This window comes from Panthera pardus, unplaced genomic scaffold (assembly GCF_024362965.1).
Source record: "Panthera pardus isolate Hobbes unplaced genomic scaffold, ASM2436296v1 HiC_scaffold_16, whole genome shotgun sequence".
Taxonomy (NCBI): Eukaryota; Metazoa; Chordata; class Mammalia; order Carnivora; family Felidae; genus Panthera; species Panthera pardus.
Window position 1 is genome coordinate 3,456,490 of NW_026526721.1, and position 17,757 is coordinate 3,474,246.

Here is a 17,757-nt window from a genome sequence, read left to right on the forward strand (position 1 = left end):
TTTTTTTTTTAACATGAGGGAAACGTGAGCAGACGTCATCAACATTCTGCTTGAGCTTTTTTTTAAGCATTTTCTCTCGGGGCGCCCCTTGATTTCGGCTCAGGTCGGGATCTCCCACTTTGTGAGAACGAGCCCGTGCTGGGCTCTGCGCTGACAGCGAGGAGCCTGCTTTGGGCTCTTTCTCTCAAAATAAGTAAATAAATCAAAATAAGCTTTAAAAAACCATTTTATTTCAAAGAGCAGACAAGTATTCTGCTAGGCAACAACTGGGAAGACAAATGGCCAAAAACAATCAGAGTTCGTCTTAATAAATAACAAAATGCCATTTATTTTCTTGGATTTCTAGAACACACAGCACATCTTAAATAACCCCACGCTGGTGCCGCGGGGCTAGAGACGGTTCCAGGCGCCTGGCGTGTCGCGGGTGACTCACTGCACCAGGCCCGCCCACCCTGGCCATGTCCTCCCCGAGCCCCGCAGGGACCAGCAGCAGCGGCCACCGTGGCGCTCGGCTGGCAGACTCATCCAGGGGTTCGGGCCTGGTGTTCCCAGGGCCCTCGACGGGCAGGCCGATGGCCTCGCGGCTGCTCACTCGTGGACAATTCTCCAGGCCGGTGAGGAGCAGGGGGCGGTGGCGGCAAGTCTTGTGGGAGACCTGAGGGCCCTGAGGTCTGGTTTCTGACCCGGCATCGGGTTTCTTCTGTCCTCCCAGAGTCTGGGCTCCGTGCTGGCTGCGTTCTCGCGCCCACTGCGGCATCGGGTTCCCGACACGGCCCGTTCAGGTGACATCAAGGTCCCTGCTGGCGCGACACGCGCCCGTTCTAAAGTCCTAGGCTGGAGCGCCCGAGACTCGGGCTGACCTGAGTGCCACCCGCCGGGGACCCGCCCGCCCAGCCACGTGTCCCCCGGCTCCGCTGTGGTGAGGGCACTTCCCACGCGCCTCCTGTCCGCGGCGCTGAGCCCCACGGCTCGCCTAAAACGGCAGCTGGACTTCTCAAGGCGGCTTTTGTGTCTTTTCCAGGTGTGTGTGCAAAAGGCAAGGGTCAATCATTCTTTCCAACACAGGATCCTTTATTTGAACTTTCCCTTGACAGACCGTTGGTGAAGGACGGGCCCATCTCCCTCCAGGGGACTCGGCGGTCAGTGTTCCTTGAACCTGGAAGAGGAGGACAAAGGAGCAGCTGGTGACACAGCCAGAAATGGCACAGGAAGGACGCACAGCCCCCCCCCCCAGAGCCTCTGGAGCCACCTGGGGGGTGCAGCCCCGCCCCACCCCACCCGCAGCCCTGGGGACGAGGAGGGACAGAGATGGGGCGGGCGGGGGGTGGGGCAGGCTGGCTGTGGGGGCTCCTATTCTTGTCTCTAAGCCGCAGCTCAAAGACAACACAGAAGGCAATTTCCCTGATGTTTTCCCTCAGCTTCCGAGGAGAGATTAATTGCCACCATCAGCCGCGCCGAGGCATTTATTAGGGAAGGACAAATCAGCATGAACCAGACGTGGGATGATAAGACAGCGGGTGGGTTTTCTTTTCCTTCCATTTTAGGAGAGGCCAGGTGTGGAAGGCAGGCAGGCAGGCCCGTACTAGAGCTGCTCTCTGACCTCTGGCCGGTGGCAGGGGGCAAGGGGAGGGGGCACTTACAGAACCTGGTCCCCGGCCGCTGACCCCGGGCAGCTCAGCTCCTTGTGAATGAGACGAATCAGTAACTGCAACCGGAACAAAGACCGAAGACAGAAGCCGTTACTGCGGCAGGGACCCTGCATCGGTGCTCTCGGAAGCTCACTTGGGGGCGGCTGTGCGGGCCCCACATCACGCGCTGGGGTGCCCCGGGCCCCAGGGCAGGGCTGTGGGCCTGTGAGCCGCACGGAGGCCGTGCTCCTGGAGGCGAGGACAGGTTTCAGCCTAAAACGTCCGGGATCAAGCAACGTTGCAAATGAAACGAGTCCAATCATAAAATACCCAAATTAGGGAAAGAGAATGTAGACCAGGTGACCCACGATCGCGGTGACTCTCGGTGGGGGCCCTGGAGAGCCGCACGGGGGACTCTGAAGGCCAGGTGAGCATCTCATGGGCCCCAGCACCCAGAGGCGGACCAGGCTCACGTTTGGAGCAGCCGCGTTTTCTTAGGAAACTCTGGAAACTCCTTAGGAAACTCCTGGGAGAGCGCTGGGCCCCGCCGGGCCCCTCGCCCACAGCCTCCGCCGCCGCCGTGGGAGTAAACCAGGGACAGAGTTCTGCCTCGTACGCGCCCACAGGGCTGGGTCCGTTTATGGAGACAGACCGGTGACCTGGTGCCACACCAGCTAACTGGTTCTGCCTGTGTCTGTGGCTGCGGACCCGGTCTTTCTGCAAGCTGACCCCAGCCCCACAGGAGGGCCCCTTCCAAGGCCCAGGAGGGACCACTGGGCCGAGAGGGCCGGCGTGGCCTCGGGTCAGAGCTCCAGGAAGCAGGGGAGCCTTCAGCGCTCGTGGTTCAAGCAGGAGCTCCGAAGAGAAGTGGCCGGCGAGGAGAACAGGGGTGACTCCTTCCAAGAAAGCGCGGTCCGGCTGCCGTGCCTGACCCTCGATCGGTGCGCATACGGTCACAGGGGTAAAGCAGGGAACGTGTCAGGGGCCGAGCGTGGGGCTGGCGGTGAGGGGGACGTTCCTGTGGGGCAAGCGGACCCTGGCAACGTGAGCCTCCAGCAGCCCAGCATGGGCCTGCTCGCCTGGAGCTGGGCACCTGGTCGACACACGTCCCGCCGAATGTGCCGTGTTGAGCGTTCGCAGGAAGACCCGCCATCATCCAAAGCAGATCCCGGACACGAAGGGAAAAGGGAAGGAAATGACGAGCGTTTAAGGTGGCAAGAAACACTGCCGACAGTAGTAACGAACCTGAAGGACAAAGGTCACACTCTTGCCGGGGGGATGGGGGAGGACCTGGGCGGCTCGGTCAGTGAAGCATCCGACTTCGGCTCAGGTCATGATCTCATGGTTCATGAGTTCGAGCCCCGCATTAGGCTCCGTGCTGACAGCTCGGAGCCTGGGGCCTGTTTTGGATTCTGTGTCTCCCCCTCTCCCTGCCCCTCCCCCGCTCGTGCTCTGTTTCTCTCTCTCTCTCAAAAGTAAAGATTAAAAAAAAATTTTTTTAAGTAAGGTCACACTGTCGCATGTGACGGAGAGCCGTGTCTGCGGGCAAGCCCAGGGAGGCCCGCCCGCTCTAAGTGCCTGCCCAGACGCCTGGAGCCCCCTGGCCCGGGTCGGCGGGGGTCAGCCAACGGGTGGGACAGCATGGCCACCGGGCTCTGCACATGTGCCCCTGAGAGTCCGGCAGGCCCCAGGTCTGACCCCACAGGGTGACCTGACCTGCTGGGTGCTGGGGTTCCAGCCTCAGACTTGGGGGGTGGGGCAGGCTTGTTGACCCGCGGAGAGAAGGTGTCTGGCTGGTGCTCGGGCCGCCTGCGGGCTCGTCCCGCTGTCCCGTTTGGGTCTCACCTGGCCCGGCGGGGCCCGCTTGCTTCCGGTCGCCACCTGCCTGGCTACTACCCTCACATCCTGTTCTCTGTCCTTTCTGAATTCCGACGCGCCACACGCGCCGTCTGGCCCGCTCACGGTCACGTTTGCACGTGTGCGCTCGCCCTTCTCCTTTGGCCTTCTGGGCCCTGAAGCTGCCGGCCGTTCCGTCTTCGACTGTGCTCGGCCCCCGCCTCTAGATTCCTCCCCGGGGCTCCGTCCGGGGCTTCGTCCCTGGCGGCGGCCACGGCTTCCGCGTGCTGGGCTGTACCCGGGGACGTCCTTGTCTCTGTGCTCCACGGGCTCCCCTTCTTTGCTCGTGAACCCACGTCCTTCCCGGACGTCTTCAGTACTGCTACGTCTGTCTGATAACCATGTTATCTGCAATTTTGGGGGGTCTGACTCTGCCGTTTGTCGCGTCTGTCACCTCGGTCACGGTGGACCGTTTCCTAATTTCAGGCTCCTCTCTGCCGGGCGTTAGCAGTGGGGATCCGGGCAGCGGGTTGAGGTGTGCCCCTTGCAAATGGTTTTAGGGTTGCTTCTGCCCAAGAACCAGGCGTATCACGGTTCCAGGCCAATTCTACTCAATTTTTGGGTGCACATTATGTGTATTTACCTAAGTTCAAAAACCTAAGCTTACCATAGGCAGGTCCGTGGCTAAAAATCCTCAGGGACGACTAGCCCCCTCCAACCTGGTGAACAGGCTGAGGTGGACACAGAGCCTTGTCTCTTGGACCCACGTGCTCGCTGGAGCCCAGCCCACTGAGGGTCCTGGCCTCCTGCCCCACTCGTGCGGGCCTGAAGCCCCACCTCTGCTCCCCAGGGGGGCAGAACCAGCCACCCCCCAATTCCCACTGCTCTAGCCCAGGTACTTGTCTATGCCGCTTCGACATTCTGGGTCCCGTCCTGAGGATACCCTTCCTTTCCACGGGGTTGGCTGTGCACTTAAAAGGACGCATAATGTGTGTTCCCCCGCATTGCTGAGGGACAGCCTTCAGTCTCTAACCAGCCATGATGATGGAAGTCTCGAGGCCACTTAGTTGAAATGATCTGGGACTTAACTAAAGCCCTCAGGCATTTACAAAAACAAATGCTTTGAGGAAGAGCCTCTTAAAAACCTAATAGGCTCCCGAGTTGAAAGCTGGCGCTGGATCCTCTACGACATGGGGGGCTGTGTAACAGCCCTGGAATGAAAATACAGAACTCTCAGAGCTGAGATTTCCAAATCCTCGACCCACCCTTACAGGGATCAACCTCGGGGGGTTTTCTGGGGAAGCGAGAGGAGGCACGTGGCCTCAGGTCGGGGACCCCCGTGCGCAGGGCGGCTGCAGGTTGAGCGCAGGCTAGCCACTCGGGTGAGCACGGCCCGCTTCTGACCGGTGCCCGGGCCCCTCTGTCCTGCAGGGGCCGCAGACGGAAGCTGGGGGCCGGCACCCACAGCCTCTGCTCCTTCTTTCCCACCCCTTTGGGCTCCGAGAGTCAGGCCGCTTTCCCTGGGGCTGCAGGGCGCAGGAGGAGCACTGGGGCAATGGAGGTCACCACGTAGCACAGGGGTTTCGGCCTGCCGTCTCCTCCAAGTCCCCTCGATGAGCCTGTCTTGGGGTGCCATTATTATGCCTGTTTAACCAACGCGGGAGCTGCAGAACAGAGAGGCCAAGTCACCTGCCCCAGGCGCACACTCTCAGCAGAGGACGGGGCTGGGATCCCACGCAGGGAGCCCCTGCTCTCTGCCTCCTCACCATCCTGCCTGAAGCGGCAGAGTGACAGGCCAGCTTCTGCTCTGACATTTGTTCAGACCAGAAAGAGGAAGGTCTCGGATCATGAGCACTCGGGAAAGCTAGGGTCTGTCACGGGCCAGGCCTTCCTGAGGACCGCACTTCCGTCGGAAAGAGCGTCACCGTGTTGGGATGACAGCCACAGAGACTTACCAGTAAGGCACAGGCGTCTGCAACCATCAACATGTAGAACACGTTGTTCCATCCAGACGGGGAGAGGAGCCCAGCCAGCAGGGGGCCCAGGGCGGCTCCTGGAGGGGGGCAAGCGCACACAGGAGCCGGGTGAGGAAAACGCTGGAAGGCGACTATCCGACACACCCAGGCCCAGCGAGCACACATCACGGTGCTCGACGCCTCCCTCACAGTTAAAGAAAAACACGCTGAACGGCACAATCTCATCCCCACCTCCCAGACTGGTGGGGGGAAAAGGCTCGCTCATGCTCAGTCCTGGTGAGGACGCGACGGGCACGGCCTGTTTCTGGAAGCAAATCTAAAAATATGTATTGACCTTAACACGCTCATTCTTTGGATCCAACGATCCCAATTGAAGACTTTATTAATGAAATCTGAATCTAATGCACGATCTCAGATACGCTTTGGTTAGGAGATGTGTCGTTGGGGAAATATGAGTAAGGTTTGTAGATGCTGAGACTGTGTCAGTGTTAACTTCCTCAGTTGATGATGGGGCACTGTGGTTACGTCAGGGGATCCTTTGCCTTCAGGGAATGCACACTGAATACACAGTTACTGGTAAAGGGGCAGCCTTCCGCAATTTGCTCCTAAGTGGTTTGGGGAAAAGTATGCATATATATAAAGTATGGACGTATATGTACATTTGACTTCCACTGAGCAGGTGCCCACCCTCCCCGACAATGATGGGAGTGCTGGCCGCAGGCCCACACCCCGGCGGGCACTGGGGAGTCTCTGCCTCCAGATTCTAGTTGGATCCCATGACCACGAAGACCAGTGGTTGATGCATCATTCCGTGTGGAAAGGGCTTCTAGCAAGTGCTTGGTGGCTCATCTTTAAATACAAATATACGAAGGGCCAGCCCAGCTCACCTGTGTCTGAGGACAGTTCCAAGGTGAGAGCAAACAAGTCGGAAGGAGGGGAACCGGGAGGAAAGAAACAAATTGGGGAGGAGAAAATTCCCAGGAAATTGTAATACCTTCAGATAAGTGACAGAAAATCGAGTTGAGCCACACGACATTCTCACAAAACCAGCATCAACACTTCACGATTCAGTCTAATAAACGCTGCATCCGAGAAGTAAGAACTAACGAATGTTAACATGATGACAACCAAAATGAAGACTGGAAAGTAAAGTCAAGAACATCTCTGAGAAAGCAGAGAAAAGAGAAAACGACAGGAAGAAAGGAAAAAAAGAAAAAATGGAAGGATCAGCCCGCAAGTGTTAAGAAATATCTGACGAATCAGTTTTCCAGGACTTAAAGACAGACAGTGGTAAGGGAAATGCGTGAGGAAGGGCACGTGTCTCCAGGCAGGTGAGTCCCCGGGTGCCCGGGGCACAGGGGACAAAGAAAGGCACCAGAGATAAAGAAGCGTGCCCAGAGGTTTTGGGGGGAAGCAGGCAGAAGGCAGAAACAAAGGCTGGGCCGGGGGTGACAACAGACTTCTCAACAGAGACCATGGAAGCTACAAGACACTGGAATCCTGAAGGAGTTTCAGCCCGGGATTCGTATCCACAGGCTGCAGCAGAATCCAGACTGCACGGACTCCCAGCCCTCAAGCCCCGCTTCCCGTGGGCTGCTGCTCAGGAAGCCACTGGAGGTCTCCACTAAAGAGGAGCAGACACGGAAGCTGGAAGACGGGTCCAACGTGGGAACGTGGCGGAAGCAGCTGCGGGACAAGGCGTGGGAGCGCTGTGGCCGGTGGCCCCTCTCGGCTGACGGGGCAAGCATAACCACAAAAAGCTCCCTTCTTGGCCTAGAGTGAGTGCTGCGACCCGATGAGCGGTGTCGACTGAGGAGGCTGGGGAGGGGGTGAGAGCCGAGCCCCGGCCTTCTTCGCAGGAGGACAGCAGTGTGGGGCCGAGGGACGGAGAAGCGTGTAGGCTCGTAAGCAGCTCGGACCACAGGGAAGAGCCGACGAGGCTGCATCTACGAGGAGGGAGCTGGCGGGGGCACAGGGACCCGCGTCCCACGTCATAATCGGCTTGTGAGGCTACCTGGCCTCGACATTTGCATCAAGTGTTACTCTGATAAAATAAAACTTAGCAGGAGGAAACTCGGGGCGCCGTGCAGTCGCTGCGTGTGAAACACAGAGGAACGACAAGGGCTCGCGGCCCACGGGGAGGCGGCTCTAAGCCCTGGGCACGCACCAGGCACATAAACCGTGTCACCGGAACCACGGGGCCGCGGTGAGCTGTGAGAAGACATCGGCCTAGTTACTATTCGCTGAGCTTTGCCCCGTCCAAACCAGTATTTACGGCTTGGTGTGGACGCGTCAGGGCGAGTGCTCTGTGAACGGGGTTTTTTGCTGAACCGTGTGCGTTTCCACTCAAGCCTTTCTTTCTTCTGTCTAGCGGGCGGCACTTGGGGGGAGAGAGAAGGGCGGGGACGCGGCTTGCTCCGCCACGGCCACTTCCTGGGCCCGCGGGCCGGGAGTGAACAGCACTGCAGGTGCCGTGGGGGTTGAGGCACGAGGGCTCCGTGGCTGGTGCACCCCGCCCGTTAGCGGCGAGGTCGAGCCGGTCTGGTTGCCCTCGGCCGTCCTTTGTGGGGGAGAACGCGCTTAGAGCTGTGCCCTGGTGTCTCTCCTGGGGGCTCCCGATGCACACATTCCACTCTCGGCACTTCTGCTCCCTCTTGTTTTGAGAAGAAAATCAAGAAAGGTGTGTTTTTCACCTAGGTCACGTTTCCGTCCTTGTAAACTGCCATCGTCTGCTACAGAAGAGCTGTTGACCCTTCTGGCAGAGCTGCAAGTTAGCCTCAAGACACGGCTTCATGGTGGCAGCTGGACGGACTCGTGGACCGTCCTCTGGGGACAGAAGGCACAGAAGGTGGTTCCAAGTCACACGGCTCATGAGAACTGAGTTCAGCCCAGAAGCGTCCCGACTTCTGGCGGAGCATGTCCTCCAGGCCCTGGGAAGTCTCTCGCGGGCCATGGGAGTGGGGACAGCGGGGGACCTGCTCCACGTGGGCAGACCGTGCTGCCCTGCAGACGACCGCCCTGGGCACAGCACCCCCCGTTTCCTGGACGCGTCCCGCGTTCCCCGAAGGGGAACTGTCTCGGTTTAAACACCACGGGGGTGACCATGGACACTGCCCAGCAAATCCAAAGTCACCCCATGATCCAAATACGGGGCAGGTATGACTTTGGGGAGCAACAGAGGCTCAAGCGTGGCCCCCTCACAACGGCCACGTTGCCCCGTGCATCTTAGAACGAGCAGAACCTGCTGCGGGAAGCGAGCTGCCGGGGGCCCTGGGAAGGCGGCCGGAGCAGGGACCGGGGCTCCTGTGACCCAGGGGCGGGCGGCCCTGTCCTGCTGAACCGTGCAGGCCTCTCCGACCCGGCCCCTCCCCTGTGAAGTCAGCACCCCCAACAGGAGGCGGCCCGGCCCCGTGTGGGATTCTGGGTGTGGGAGCCGCCAGGCAATTCATTTTCCACCGGTTCACTGAGTGACTACTGTGCTCCAGGCACCGTCTCCGTGCTGAGAGTGCGGCAGAGAGTGAAGCGGACTCCGGTCCTCGGGCAGCTTCCATTGAGGCGGAGGGTGAGGGGACAGGCGGAAGGTGCTGCGAGAAGACGCCAGGGTAGAGGGGCCCTGACTGCGGGTGACGAGGGTCCTCCTTCCAGAGTGTGGGTGACGAGGGTCCGCGTTCCACACAGGCCGAGACGTCTCGCTGAAAGGGTGGTGTGATTCCTGAGCAAAGACTCCCAGGGCGCGGGACACAGACATGAGGTTCCCCGAGGGGAGCTCCTCCAGCACGGGGCACAGCTCGTGCAAAGGCCCCGCACGGGGACACGCTGGTGTCTGAGAGCAGCTGCAGGGAGTCCGTATGGCTGCGTAGAGTGGTGGGGAGGACTTCAGATTCTGCATTAGTGAGACAGCAGTGGGCGCCCAGGACAGGACGGCGGCTGTTTCTATGCAGCTAGCACACATGCCCGCGGGCACCACCAGGAGGGAAACCTCCCACAGCCACACGGAGGGGCGGCCCCGGGGGCAGGTGCAACTGTGCTTCTACTGAGCTGCCTTTGTCTGGCAAGAGCTCGGCTTTACTGCCACGAGACCGTCCCAGATGCCCAGATGCCCCTCCCCACCCGGCCTGCCCTCTCTCTCTCAGTCCCCCTGCTTCGGGTGCCTGGGGCGGCAGATGACATCAGGATGAGACCCAGGATCCTCCAGGGTGGCCGCGGGCGTCACCAGCCAAGCTCCTGAGTGTCAGCTTCCCACATCCAGTGAGGGACCAGCGCAGGAGGGCAGCGCCTGGAGCAGGGCAGGCCCGTTCAGGAGGCCGCAGGGTCCCTGGCAGGGAGCCATCACAGAGCGCGTGCTCCCTGCACGAAGGCGGAGAGAGGTCAAGAACGCTGCCGTCAGCCTTCTGACTTGTGGGTAAGAACAGGCTTCATGGTTCGCACCTGCCCGTCTCTGAGCGCAGGACCCACGCGTCTTGCAGCCCCTCTGTCCTCCAGAGCGTGCTACGGAATGCTCTTCCAGAACTGTAACGAGGCTGCCAACACCTCGATCTCTTATGCCTGGGCACCTACTAGTTTTCCTGCCACGTGCATTTAATTCAGATTCTGTCCGTCTCCAAATGGCAGCGGTAAAGTCAGGAGGCCAGTGGCCCAGGGGCCGCGGTGTGCCAACGGCTGGCCTGGGTGAAAAGCTGAGTACGTGTTCATTCACACGAGGGAAACCACTTCTAGCCAGTCACGTGCCCGTGTTTCCTCTGGAGCCGTCCGACCAGGGCGGACAGACGGCGCCCGCACCCCCCTTCCCCTGGGTCCGCATGTGCTTTTGACCTGCTCGTGCTTGAAAAGTCTGGCCGATCCTTTATTATTCGTCCTAACTCATTGACAAATATATACCATTTATCTGTTTCTGAACGGGGACTGAACCTTCTGAATGTTGAAATTGATCTGAACATCGTATTTTGGAATTACTTTCTTTTACTTGCAATTTTAAAAATCTGGTTGTGGAAATTTTGTAACATAATGCACCTCAGATGTCATGGTCGTGTCACAGTAATCGGCGCTCTGACATGCGTGCCCTTGACCCTAGACTGAGCGTGGGGATGTTCTCCTTACTCTCCTACCCATGACCTGCACCTTCGACCGTTCCTACGGCCTATGGGCTTGTGAGGTGGGCATTTTAGAAAAGATCAGTTTTTCACGGTAACTCTAATGGTAACTGTTAGAGCCTCTTTTCTCATTAAATGATCCAAACTTGTCAACAGCAATGATCTGAACTCTGTGGTAAAAAAATTAATCAAATTGCCCTTAGTTGGTTTTTGCAATAAATTATCAACATAAATTCACACCTTTGCTGAAATACTAACTGAACTTTAAGTGATTATAAATACCATATTTTTCCATTAGTAAAAATTATTAGTAATTTTTATTTATTTTTACGTATTTATTTTTAAAATTTTTTAACGTTTATTTTTGAGTGCGAGAGAGAGAGAGAGCAAGGGAGGGGCAGAGAGAAAGAGAGGGAGACACAGAATCCGAAGCAGGCTCCAGGCTCTGAGCTGTCAGCACAGAGCCTGATGTGGGGCTCGAACTCACGAGCTGTGAGATCATGACCTGTACCAAAGTTGTTTGCTTAACTGACTGAGCCAGCCAGGCGCCCCAATAATTTTTTATTTTAAAAGTTAATATTTTTTAATTTTAAGTACAGAGTATACTTAATTTTAAGTAAGTACCACCTTTACGACAAGAGAGACATTCTCCATTTTGTCAAGACTTTGTGTAGGTCTTACGTATTTGGATGAAATTTTGGATTGAGTTCTCTTTGTGAAATTAACTGAGATTATTAAAAAAAAAGATAATTTTATCAGCATCATTACACCACCTAACTAAAAATAATCTTTGAAGGATTCTTGAAAAATAATCTTTCTTTTAGAATAAGCATTATAGGGGCGCCTGGGTGGCTCAGTCGGTTGAGTGTCCGACTTCAGCCAGGTCACGATCTCACGGTCCGTGGGTTTGAGCCCCGCGTCGGGCTCTGGGCTGATGGCTCAGAGCCTGGAGCCTGTTTCCGATTCTGTGTCTTCCTCTCTCTCTGTCCCTCCCCCGTTCATGCTCTGTCTCTCTCTGTCCCAAAAAATAAATAAACGTTGAAAAAAAAAATTAAAAAAAAAAAATAGAATAAGCATTATAACAATACTGTAAAGAGTGTTTCATGCAGTAAAAAAAACCAACAACAAAAAAACCCCCGAAAAGGCCAGCCAATACTAGTATTATCCAGACCCTTGGAATTCTTGGCATCTGTTAACTAGGATGTGACAATGTGGTTTCCCCTATGACCACAATTAACTTCTTAGCCCTAAAGATAACCACTCACCTACAGACCCGGTCCCGTCAATGATGGCGGTCACGGTGGCGAGGGCATGGGAGTTTCCTTTGAGACTTTTGTGCGTGCCCTAGAAGAGAGGGAAAAACAGATGTGAGGCCCATCTCAGCCGCATCAGTGAGAAACCAGCCTGCCCCTCCTTACGACAATTTACCCAATTTTCGAAGCAATTCAAAATGCGGGGCGTTTTCCATCAGAAAAATCTAAAATCTAGTCCGATCCAAACTTACTTTGGAAAAATACACAACGTTTAAGGGTTTTCAACAGTAAGACACCATCAGAGATATCTGTCCAAACACATTCTGGTTGAGAGAACTCTCAGAATTCTTCAATCAGCAACTATTTTACTCAGCACACCACACCTGCCAACGTGGGAAAGAAGGACACAGACTTGTCCCTACCCCGGAGGGGGGCCAGCATCAACGCCCACGTCCATGTTCCCGCGAGGGGCCTTCTGTGACACGTGCCGGTGGCTCTGCAGTACCTAAAACCCAACCCGGGTAATGGCAAATGCCAGGGAGGATGGGGAAGAGGGCAGGACCCAAGAAACCAGTGTGACGGTCACCAAGTCCTAAATGACAAACCGAGAGGAGCTTTGGTTTTCAAAAAGCAATACATACAAGGCTGGGGGGAGGGGGGAGCACAAACCGAGGACAGTAAAAGAAAAGTAACTGATTGGGGAAAAAAGTGCCTGGAAACCTAAAATGACACAAACCAAAGCCTGTAAAAACAGATGCTTGTGAGCGTGTGCACAGCAATATATAAATAAAGCACAGACACAAAGCGATAATCACCCATAACCCATGTTTTCTGGAGTCTGGAGTCCCTGCTCTGTCCTTCCTCTGATCCCACAGAGCAGATGACTGTTACTCGTCTGCTGTGGCCCCTCCCAGCATCTTCTGTGCCCCATGCAGGCAGGAGCACAAAGCGGGGCCTGATGTTGGAGGGCCTGCCGCCTGGTGGGACTCCCCAGAGCCCTTCCTCTGCCTCTCTCTGCTGACCCGATGGGGCCTCTGGTTGTCCCAGGAGCGGAAGGGCCTGAGGGGCCGAGGACAGCGCTCTGAGCCGATGGGCAGGGTGAGTGTCAGGCAGATACGGGAGAGGAGGGGAAGGGGGCGGGCATGGGGTCCACCTGGGCATGGGGTCCGTGCCCTCGGGGTGCCTGCCATGGCAGGAGAAGGAGCGAGTGGCTGGTGAGCTCCGGACCTGACTCTGCGAGGACTGGACAGAAATGCAGAAGAGAAGCAGGGTCACCGGAGGCAGGAAAGTTCCAGGGGCCTCAGGGGCCCGTGGGGGGAGGGTTCACCAGGCCAGACGCCCAGAAGGCCGGCCATCCTGCCCACGAGCATACAGGCCACTTCTGGGGAGCTGCTTATGGTTTTGCTTGAGAAAAGTCTTGGGTGCCCGTTAGTTTTGCCAAGACGGCACATGGGCCGCGTGCCCTGTGCCCGCTTTCCCTGGGTCACTGCCTTATATGGCTTGCTGTCGCTACCACAGTCAGGGGCCCAAAACTGATGCGTTATGTTTACCTAACCCAAGGACTTTCATCTAACGTCTCCTTTGACCTCGTTCTGTGTGGGACACCACATGACTCTCAGCCGTCACGCCTCCCAGGGCTCCTCCTGCCCGGCAATTCGGCCCACCTTCCTGGGTTCTGACCCCGACAGCAAAGTGCCCTCTGCTGGCGTGTGTGGGACGTTTCCCTCCTGAGGAGCCTGGGAGCGGGTTTGGGGAGGGTGGTCTCAGAGGTGAAGTGACATCTTCACAGCAGGTGTCCAGGGTGCAGGCCGTCACGCGCCCTGTCACTGTTGGCACTGACCTTGGTCCCCTGGCAGGGCCGTCTGTCAGGCCCCTCCCCGTAGCTATGATGTCACCGTGCACAGCCCACACCTAAGGACAGAGAGGGCGCTCCCCTCTCGGAGGACAGGGTATCCACAGAAACTCTTCTCTGCGGGGGATTTGTCTCTTCTCTCCCGTTTATTTAAGAAACGACTTTTTAAAGAGGATCTTGTATCTTGGTGCGGGTGTCGGTGCCCGCTACGGACAGTGTGGAATGTCCCTCGTGTCAGGTGCATGAGGGTGACCCTCCCCCACTGGGTCTCTACGGGCACGATCAGGAGTCCGAGGTCACCTTGTCAGCAGCCCCCTCCCTCCAGGAAGGACAAGTGAGTTGTTCCTATGGACCCTAAGGCCCAGGTGGCTCCCCACTCTCCACGGCACTGGCATTTCTCGCCGCGTGCGTGAACGCGGGCTTGCTTCCTCTCTGGAACAGGTCCTCTGGGGCTCAGGTCCCCGTCCGGATTGGCTCTGCGGAGACTAGCAGAGGGCCAGGCACAGGGGGCCGGGCGAAAGGAGGGGCCGACCCCAGTGCACCTCAGATCTGGGCCCTGGGGGCGGGCTCAGGGGTGCATGGTCACCAGTTCCCGGGGTTAAGCAAGGGCGGCACAGAGGATCGAGCCAGCCGGACTGCTGCCTTCTGACCTCGGGCCTCAGACGGGCCTCTTAAACTCGCTCGACACCCTCGTTGATGGAACGGGGGCAACACCTCCCTGTATCTGCTTCAGAAGACTCTCAGAAATGTAGGTATCAGTCACGGGCAAAAAGCCCCGTCTCCAAAGACACCGTTTTACTAACAGAGACCATCTCTGACCAGCACCTGCCCCCGCCCTGCGCCGAGACCGCGGCCACTCACCAGGTCGGCGGACACGGCGGTCGTGATCAGGGCGTACGGCCCGCTGACCAGGGCCCCGCTGAGCAGCAGCATGGCTGTGGGAACCAGAAACCAGAAGGAGGGATTCAGCAGTGGAACGGTGCCCTCTGGGAGAGCCCCCACGGTCTCGGCAGCCCCGGGGTGAGCGCCCTGGTGTCACGCGCGGGTCCGGCTTGAGCGCGATGTGGGCGGGTGCTGGGAAGGAGGCCCGCACTGCTGGGGCCAGCGTGGTGAGCTTCCTCCTTTAAACCTGCCCCAGGTACGTCTGCAAGTCCCAATCACAGGACCTGCTGCTCCGTTTCCTCGACCCTCAACTGGCGGTGACTGTTGACAGCCTGGAGGGACCAGAGGCCCGGTGTCCCGAGTATGGATGTGCCGGGGGTGTGCGAATGCTCCCTGTGGTCAGTGCCGGCTGGTGCTAACCCCAGCCTTGGCCTGCTTTGCAGTGGGAGGGTGTCTGTCTGTCTGTCTCTCTCCGTGCCCGCAGCTGTGGACGGCTGTCCCCGAGGAACACCCGGACACCCAGAGCCACCGAGCTCCCACGGGCAGGGTAACGTGCTTGCTTCTAAAAGGCATGCTTTCTAAACCGTCCTCCAGGCTCACTTTTCCAAATTAGCTACTGGTTAACACTCCTCTGTGCAGAAGCTTCTGGACCAGTGGGTCACGGGAAACCCACAGCTCCTCGTGTCAGCAATCTGACTTCTGGATGACTTCTAACGGGATCACACACAGCCTGCCTCCCTCCCGATCACCACTGCTGGCTGGTTAAGACAGAAAAGATATTTACCAGGGCGCCTGGGTGGCTCAGCCGGTTAAGCATCTGACTCTTGATTTCGGCTCAGGGCGTGATCTCACTGTTTTCGAGACTGAGCCCTGAGTCAGGCTCTGTGCTGACAGTGCAGAGCCCGCGTGGGATCCTCTCCCTCTCTCTCGGCCCCTCCCCCGCTTGCGCACACACACGCTCTCTCTCAAAATAAATTTAAAACGTTAAAAAAAAAAAAAAGAGGGGCACCTGGGTGGCTTAGTTGGTGAAACGCCCGGTTCTGCTCAGGTCATGATCTCATGAGTTCGAGCCCCTCATCCGGCCCTGTGCTGACAGTGCAGAGCCTGCTTGGGATTCTCTCCCCCTTCTCTCTCTGTCCCTGCTCTCTCTCTCTCCTCTGACAATAAATAAATAAACATTAAAAAAAATACTTCCCAAGTGTCAGAGCCATATCTGATGGTACTGCTTGCAGGAAGTAAAGACTCGTCCTCCGGAGTCCTGCACCCGCTCTCAGAAAGGCAGCTGGCGGAGGGCAGCTGGGAGTCTGGCCCCTGCCGGGCTCTGGCCTGTCCTCACCTGCCGGGGTGCAGGTCTCGGGGTGGAGCCCTGCCTCTGCCTTCCGGGGGGACACGTGGCTTCTCAGAGGGCCTCCTCGCGGCCCTGGAGCGGGTGGCCCGTGCTCTCCCGCGCTTGTTCTCAAGCCTGCGGACGGCAGGCCTCGCTCCTGGAGCAGGAGCCCCCCCACGAGGGACATGGGACTATCCGGGCCACCCCACAGGCTCCATTTACACCAGCCGAATGCCTCCATGCTAATTTGTTGCTCTGCTTCATCAAGCCGTGTGGACGAAAACCGCACACAGAAGACAAGAAGAAAGGCCGTGGGGACTCACCTATCGTGGCTTCTAGGCCCATTCTGCTGATGGTGGAGAACATGTAGAGCTGTGAACGGTGTGAAACCAGGGGGACAACCGGTCACTGTGCGTAGCCGGATGCTGCCCGGGCCGGGGGTTCTCAGGCAGCCGACCAGAGAGGGGGCCCCTAAGAAGGAGCGGGGGCCCTGTGGCCCCCGCCAGGCGCTGTGAAGCCTGGTGCCCTGTCCCCACGCGCGGGCTCTGATGGCACCTCCCGCTGAGCTCCCAGGGCCGGGCACACGGCTTGGGGCAGCTCTCCCTGGGCTCCACGCCTCAGTCCGACCGTCCCCTCCTCGGGCCGTCTGCCTAAACAGGTGCACCTGCTGAGGGGGTCCTGAGGCAGGGGCCACGGGGCCACACTGACGTTTTCTCAGTGAGGTTCTCCGCGGGTCTGCGTCAGGCAGCATCCAGGCCCTGAGACGCCAGACAGCCGGGCCTCGTTCCGGACACAGCCCAGCCGAGCGGCAGGCGGGCAGGTGTGTGCCGTGCAGGCCGATGAGTGGCGGTACTATTGTTGTGACAATAGAGACAGGCATACAAAGGGAGGTCACCTGCCCTAGATCATTGTCACCAAATGCGTTGAAAGCAGTGGAAGCCAGCACTACCGTAGGCAGGGTTGCTGCTGCCAGGGGAGGTGGGGGACCCTAGAGGCTGAGCAGGAGCCTGTGGGGGAGGGGCCGGGGCCAGGGGAGGGAGCACCCAAAGGGGAGCCAGGGATGAATGAAGAGAGTGGCCCAGCAACGTGCAGAGGGCAGGGGAGACATCTGGGGAAGGAGGCTTGGCAGGCTCAGTGGGGGGACACGCTGAGGGGGTTCTGAGGCCACGGCCAGTCCCCAGAAACCATGAGTCACGAATGGGGCTGAGCCTGGGCTGGAGGTGACAGTGTGTGCAGGTGGGGGGGAGGGGGGGAGGCGGCTGCTCCTGGAGGCTTGGGGTCCAGACGGGGCGGGGGGCGGGGTGGGGTGGGGGCCCGGCTCACCGTGGGGGCCGCAAGCAGAAGCATCAGGCCACAGGTGGAGGCCCGCTTCTCCAGTCGATCTGAGATCACGCCCGCCAGGATCCCACCTGCAATGCAGAGGGGGTGCTTGGGTCCCCGGGGCAAGATCCCTCGGAGAGAGAGTGGAATATGCAAGACGGCAGCGAGGAGAGAATAATCTCCCTCTCCACGTCCCTGTCCACCCTCGCCGTTAGCCACGTCCCTGTCCCTCCCCGAGCGGGACTGTCCTCCCAGAGTGACGGCCATATGTCCACTTGGGTGATCTGGTGGTTTGGGGAATGCGTGTTCCTCCCGATAGGAAGTCAACTCAGAGGGAACACGGACGCAGGTGTTCAAATGCCACCATCCAAGTGTCCGTCCACGTGCGACAGGGAGGGAGGGACTCACCGAAGATCCCGCCCACGTCAAACAGGGTGGAGAGCTCCCCGGCTTGTCTGGCATCAAGGTGATCTAACAAAACGACAAGTGTCCCCGTGAGCAAGTCACAGCAAAGTAAGACCGTGCGTGGCGCTCCTGTCTCCTTAGGCGTGACCTGAGCCAAGCAGCAGTTAGGGGTGAACTCGGGGTAAAGG

General features: G+C 58.2%; 1 protein-coding gene and 1 long non-coding RNA gene across 11 annotated transcripts in view; one reads left to right on the forward strand and one right to left on the reverse strand.

Annotated features, from left to right (window-relative positions):
* Nucleotides 1-208: 208 nt before the first annotated feature.
* Nucleotides 209-17,757, reverse strand: part of SLC37A1 (solute carrier family 37 member 1) — an 81,697-nt gene continuing 64,148 nt past the window's right edge. For 7 of the 8 annotated variants that reach the window (XM_053903031.1, XM_053903030.1, XM_053903032.1 and 4 more), the window contains 8 exons: nt 17,573-17,635; nt 17,168-17,253; nt 16,168-16,216; nt 14,497-14,570; nt 11,796-11,874; nt 5,420-5,517; nt 1,641-1,705; nt 209-1,156 (listed from right to left, as the gene is read on the reverse strand). In XM_053903031.1, coding sequence (XP_053759006.1) covers nt 1,141-1,156; nt 1,641-1,705; nt 5,420-5,517; nt 11,796-11,874; nt 14,497-14,570; nt 16,168-16,216; nt 17,168-17,253; nt 17,573-17,635 — 530 coding nt within the window. In that variant the 3' untranslated portion in view covers nt 209-1,140. Of the gene's footprint in view, nt 1,157-1,640; nt 1,706-1,782; nt 1,878-5,419; nt 5,518-11,795; nt 11,875-14,496; nt 14,571-16,167; nt 16,217-17,167; nt 17,254-17,572; nt 17,636-17,757 lie in introns of those variants that run through there. The other variant, XM_053903034.1, reaches the window with a different exon arrangement.
* LOC128777222 (uncharacterized) lies at nt 13,549-15,478 on the forward strand. Of its 3 annotated transcripts, none has more exons than XR_008422395.1 (3): nt 13,549-13,969; nt 14,441-14,680; nt 14,774-15,478. It is a non-coding gene; the product is annotated as an uncharacterized LOC128777222 (long non-coding RNA). The 3 variants fall into 3 exon arrangements; XR_008422396.1 differs by having other exon boundaries at nt 14,441-14,638; XR_008422397.1 differs by having other exon boundaries at nt 14,441-14,614.